The sequence below is a fragment of the Lactuca saligna genome, chromosome 7 (genome assembly GCF_052625555.1).
Source record: "Lactuca saligna cultivar CGN05327 chromosome 7, ASM5262555v1, whole genome shotgun sequence".
Classification (NCBI taxonomy): Eukaryota; Viridiplantae; Streptophyta; class Magnoliopsida; order Asterales; family Asteraceae; genus Lactuca; species Lactuca saligna.
In genome coordinates, this window is record NC_136423.1 from 165,741,185 (window position 1) to 165,746,613 (window position 5,429).

The 5,429-nt window shown below is 31.4% G+C and overlaps 1 protein-coding gene across 1 annotated transcript; it reads left to right on the top strand.

Annotated features, from left to right (window-relative positions):
- Positions 1-850: 850 nt before the first annotated feature.
- APC6 (anaphase promoting complex 6) lies at positions 851-4,492 on the top strand. The gene is made up of 15 exons (XM_078966460.1): positions 851-1,177; positions 1,344-1,478; positions 1,842-1,915; positions 2,039-2,078; positions 2,159-2,204; positions 2,335-2,414; positions 2,507-2,676; positions 2,747-2,872; positions 2,958-3,032; positions 3,114-3,239; positions 3,337-3,406; positions 3,482-3,564; positions 3,782-3,895; positions 3,993-4,092; positions 4,180-4,492. Exons 1-15 carry the CDS (start codon positions 932-934, stop codon positions 4,309-4,311), a joined length of 1,617 nt encoding a protein of 538 aa, XP_078822586.1. The 5' UTR covers positions 851-931; the 3' UTR covers positions 4,312-4,492.
- Positions 4,493-5,429: the final 937 nt, after the last annotated feature.

Genomic DNA, 5,429 nt, shown 5'->3' on the forward strand with positions numbered 1-5,429 from the left:
ATCTAATTCATCTGCAAGCTCCATCAAATACTCACAGTTCGTGTGTTTAAAAGTCAAATATATATGAATATAAATACACTAGTCTTATTTCTAACCATTTGTAATAACATCCGATGGTCATTGTTATGAGGAAGATTTAAACAATAGTTTTTAATATGATTTCTAACATAAACCTCATTTCTATTAACTGACTGCCACAACCATCTCATACACAGAATAATAAAAGTCATTTTTAGAACACTCTCAACATAGACAATGAAAATGGTTAAAAACGATTTCTAGTCACTAAATGGCAAAAAATGGTTTCTAGTCGCTAAAAAGCAAAAAAAAAAAAAAAGGATAATAACTTAAAAATGGTTAAAAACATCATTAAAACACATACACCAACCATTTCCGCAGACACTGCTCTGCGGAACTGTCATAAAAACAATTAAAGTCTTTGAACTATCTTTTCCTTGGAGCTATTCACATTTCCGTAGAAATATTCCCATTTTTGCAGAGGCCTCTTATGCACAATGATGTCAACGACCATTTTTTTGTCCTTTTGTCCACGTGTCGTCGGATTCCTTAGAGGGTTAAGGTTTCCGTAGATGCCCCTCGGCGGAAGTCTTGGTCATTTAACAAAATTGAATTTTTCATGGTTAAATTGTTCAAACACTCACCCCCTATCTTCATTTGATGAATTTTCTCTATTTTAATACGAGAATAAAATTGGATCGTTGATACATAACACCATCATCTTTATTGATTAATCGTTTTCTAAATGGGCCAACTGGCCCAATACATAAAAGGGCCTAATACCCAAAAACCAACAAATTCGCCTCCCGCTATTTTCCATTCTGCAAAAAACAATTCACATCCCCAAACCCTCCCTGTAGCAAACACTGAAGATTTGAAAATTTTGAAATTGATAAGCAAGGGCCACGAGAAGATGATGGAAGAACACATCGAGAAGTTGAGAGGTGTGGTCAGAGATTGCGTTAGCAAGCATCTATATTCGTCGGCGATCTTCTTCGCCGACAAGGTCGCCGCCTTCACCTCCGATCCCGCTGATATTTACATGCAAGCACAAGCCCTATTTCTCGGTCGTCATTACCGCCGTGCTTTCCACCTGCTCAATGCTTCTCAGATTGTTCTCCGTGATCTTCGTTTCCGTTATCTGGCGGCCAAATGCCTCGTTGGTCTCCTCTTTTTGCCCCATTTCATACTTTTATTTTACTGTCAATTAGGTTTATTGTTCCTTTGCGTTTTGTGTTTGAATTTGTTAATTAGTTGAAAAGTTTTTCATTTAAAGAAAGAATAAATAGTTTTGACTTTTGATTGTATTCAATGTGTCTGAGCAGGAGGAACTAAAGGAGTGGGATCAGTGTTTGCTGATGCTTGGAGAAGCTAAGGTGGACGAACATGGGAATTTCAGTGATACCAAGGATTCTAATGTCATGTATTTGGATAAAGATAGTGAAGATCGAGAAATTAATGTAAGTTCACTCTTCTTTTCAGTGCGTAACTTTCAATTTATTCGGGTTTAGCCGTTTAGGAAGTAAATTACTAAAGCGTGTCAATGTGTAAAGCCATTATCAATGTATTGATCAGTTTTGAAGTTTACAAAACCTTTTCATTGCCATGGGAAGATGAATAATTGATGAAAATTTTTCAATGTATTGGTCAGCAATACTTTAATCAGTTCATTGTAATTCCTTTTCAACACAATAGTTACCTTTTTTTTTTGTTAACATAACAAGACCCTTGATTTAAAGTTCTATCAACATGTAGTCATGTACTTTTTTCATACAATCATCTTTTCTTGCTTTGAAGTAACACATATCTGAATCTGATAACAGATATCATCAGCAATTTGTTTTCTTAGAGGCAAGGCTTATGAAGCTTTGGAGAATCGCTCTCAAGCTCGACAATGGTTAGCTTCAACATATACAACGTTTATTCATGTTTAATTCTTCAAATTATCACAATTCTTTTTTGGGTTTTAAAGAATATGATATGAAATTATAAACTCCCAAGTGTATTATGTATATCATAGGTACAAGGCTGCAATTAGAGCAGATCCTTTATGCTATGAGGTAATCACAACCATGTACAATGTTTAATAATATCTTTAAACTTTTGCAATATGTAATTTTGAAATCTTTTTTTGTTTCAGGCAATTGAATGTCTTATTGAAAACCACATGCTAACATGTGAAGAAGGTAGTAAATTTGCACTTAATCTCAGGTTATTAATATTAACATCATGAATCATCCTACTCACACCCTATTATTATTATCTTCAAATCTCAAACAATCATCATATCATTGTTTGTTTTTTATTCAATTTCAGAGAAAAGTCTTCTTTCATCTCTACAGTTTGCTCAAGAAGATGGCTGGCTTTCTTCATTCTATTCATGTCTGATAAAAAAAGTACCTAAATACATCCAAAACACCATTTAACATTCATCAAAACATCTTATACTTTCCAACATATAATATTTTTCATTTTTATTTATTTTCAGTACGATAAAGCAAGTATTGTGGAAGAAAAATTCAATGAACTGGAGAAAGATGACACATCAAATCAATCCTTGACTTGTACACTAAAAAACAACACAGATCTTTTAGCATGTAAAGCTGAATATTATCATCAATGTGGCGAATATCAGAAATGCTTTGAATTGACTTCAGTGTAAGCTCACCTTTTTAAATAAACAATCCGACTAATTATATATATTTATATAATGATTTTTTGATTTCAGATTACTTGAAAAGGATCCATTCCATCTTAAAAGCACAATGGTTCATATAGCAGCAGCTATGGAGCTTGGACATTCAAATGAACTTTATCTCATGGCTTGCAACTTAGTCAAGGACTACCCTCAAAAGTTAGAAAAAATATATTTAAAAAAAAAAAAAGAAAAACATTTTTTTTATTTTAAAAAAAAATTCTAATTTTTTTGGTTTCCAAAGGGCGATATCATGGTTTGCTGTTGGCTGTTACTATTATTGTATCAAGAAGTATGATCAATCACGCCGTTATTTCAGGTAAATAAATCCCAGTATTTTACCTTTTTACTTTTTACTTAAATTTACATTTCTTTATTGGATTATTTATTTATATTACAGCAAGGCAACTAGCTTAGAAGGAACATTTGCCCCTGGTTGGATCGGATATGGGAATGCTTATGCAGCCAAAGAAGAAGGTGATCAAGCTATGTCTGGTTATCGAACTGCTGCGCGTTTATTTCCTGGGTAATTTATCTTTTTTTTTTTTTTTTTAAATTGAAAAAAAAAAAATATAATATTATCAAAGTGTAGTGTGATTAAATTATGTGTTTTTAATCTTTAGGTGTCATTTACCTACTTTATATATTGGAATGGAGTACATGCGAACCCACAGCTTCAAACTCGCTGATCAGGTGCTAATTGCTATTTCACATTCTTAACAAAATGTCTAAAATACCCTTTTCTAATTTTTTTTTGGTTGTGTATAGTTTTTCATGCAAGCAAAGGCAATATGTCCTTCGGATCCACTTGTGTATAATGAGCTTGGAGTTGTTGCTTATCATATGAAAGAGTACGCATTCTTTTTACTTCTTTCTTTGTTTCAGTAAATAAAAAAAATGACCATTTTGCCCTTTGGTGTATGTGGTATGTTACTTTTTCTACCTACACTCCAAAAATGAGTGTTTTGTCTAAAAAAGATCCTTATGGTGAGGTTTCGTTTCAAATTTCGTCGACTGTTACTTTTTTTTTTTTAAAATGACGATTTTGCCCTTGGGTAAAATTTATAGGTATAAAAAGGCGGAATGGTGGTTTAAAAAGACTTTGGCTCATATACCATCACCATTAAGTGAAATGTGGGAATCAACTGTGGTTAATCTTGCTCATACTTTAAGAAAACTCAAGTAAGTTAACATTTCATATATTTTCATAATCTTTACAATTTATAAAAACTTATTATTGTGTTTAGTTTATTATTATTATTATTTTTTTAAATATCAGGTTGTATAGTGAAGCAATTACATATTACGAAAAGGCCCTTGCACTATCTACAAGAAGCTTAAGCACGTATGCTGGTTTAGCATACACATACCATCTGAGGGTATTTATTTATTTATTTAATTGACATGATTTTTTAATCTAGTAAAAACTATATATGAATATTTTAATTGACTTAATTTTTTTCAAGGGTAATTATACGGATGCAATTACGTATTATCACAAGGCATTATGGATTAACCCGGATGATCAGTTTTGCACAGAAATGTTGACAGTGGCTCTTGTTGATGAAAGTCGTCAAGGTATTGAATCTGAAATATAATAATTAAAAAAAATTTTAAAAAAAATGAAATTGGAGCAATGTTAATTAGTTTTTGTGGTAGGGTTGAGTTTGTATGTTGTATTTAAAGCATTCATTAATATATCTTGACAACGTTAGGAAAATGTCATTGTTTATATAATGACATGAAATTAGTGTGAATGGTGCTTGCATTTGAGCTTTATATTTTATATAGCTAGTGATTTTTTTTTTTTTTTGGATAATTTGAAAGTTATATTGAAATTGAATCACAGTTTATATACATATTAAATTAAACAATTGCTTTGTTGTTGTGTCAATATAATGCAGTTCAAATGTATGTACATGCATGAAATTGTGGTGTTATAGTGGTTTTTTTAATATTGTGTATTGTTTATAATTTTATATTATATTTATATAGAATTTATATATTTGAGTATTAATATTATAAGTCTATATAGAATTAATATCATCAAGCCAAAAAAGTCATATAAAAACATAACATAATATTCTGTTATAGTAACATGAAAACTAGTTAGTATCAAAGTGTCAAATAGAATTCAACTGCATTGCGTTTGATATTGTATTAATAGGAGTGGTGGTGGCTAGATTCACAGAAGCGTGTGAAGAAATCCTTTCCATATTTGTCAATTCACTATTGATGAAACGTGTTTCACAATCAGATTACATCTAATTATAGCATAGTATCCGAGTACACAAACATAAATGGGCAGTGGACACAAATTAACAGCTTAATGTTCTTATTTCCTAAAAGATTAACTTATCAAAATGTTTATATTTCCTAACAGATTAAGTGACGAAGATCATAATTCATATGAACCATCATATTTAACATTTAATGTAGATTCGCAGTGAATGATTGAAACATTTGACAATCACAAATTCACTTCAGGTTGAGTAGATCGAAGTCTGTGTAATTGTTTGTTGTATTGTGTGTGCCTAGAAAGGAAATGATTAAAGGAAACATTACATCAAGCTGTTGCTTAATTGCTCAACTCGTTGTGGTTGATTTAAGGAGTTAAGTCCTAAGTCGCAGCCTCACAGGTGTGAGTCGATTTACAAAAAGAATTAATGGAGTCCGATTATATCAGCTTAAGTTGTCGTGAGTATAGAAAGAAATG

Coding starts and splice junctions, on each gene's coding strand:
- APC6 (XM_078966460.1), top strand. CDS start 932: ATGATGGAAGAACACATCGAGAAGTTGAGAGGTGTGGTCAGAGATTGC. Junction 2,205..2,334: donor CATGCTAACATGTGAAGAAG/GTAGTAAATTTG, acceptor ATTCAATTTCAG/AGAAAAGTCTTCTTTCATCT. Junction 3,033..3,113: donor CAATCACGCCGTTATTTCAG/GTAAATAAATCC, acceptor TTTATATTACAG/CAAGGCAACTAGCTTAGAAG.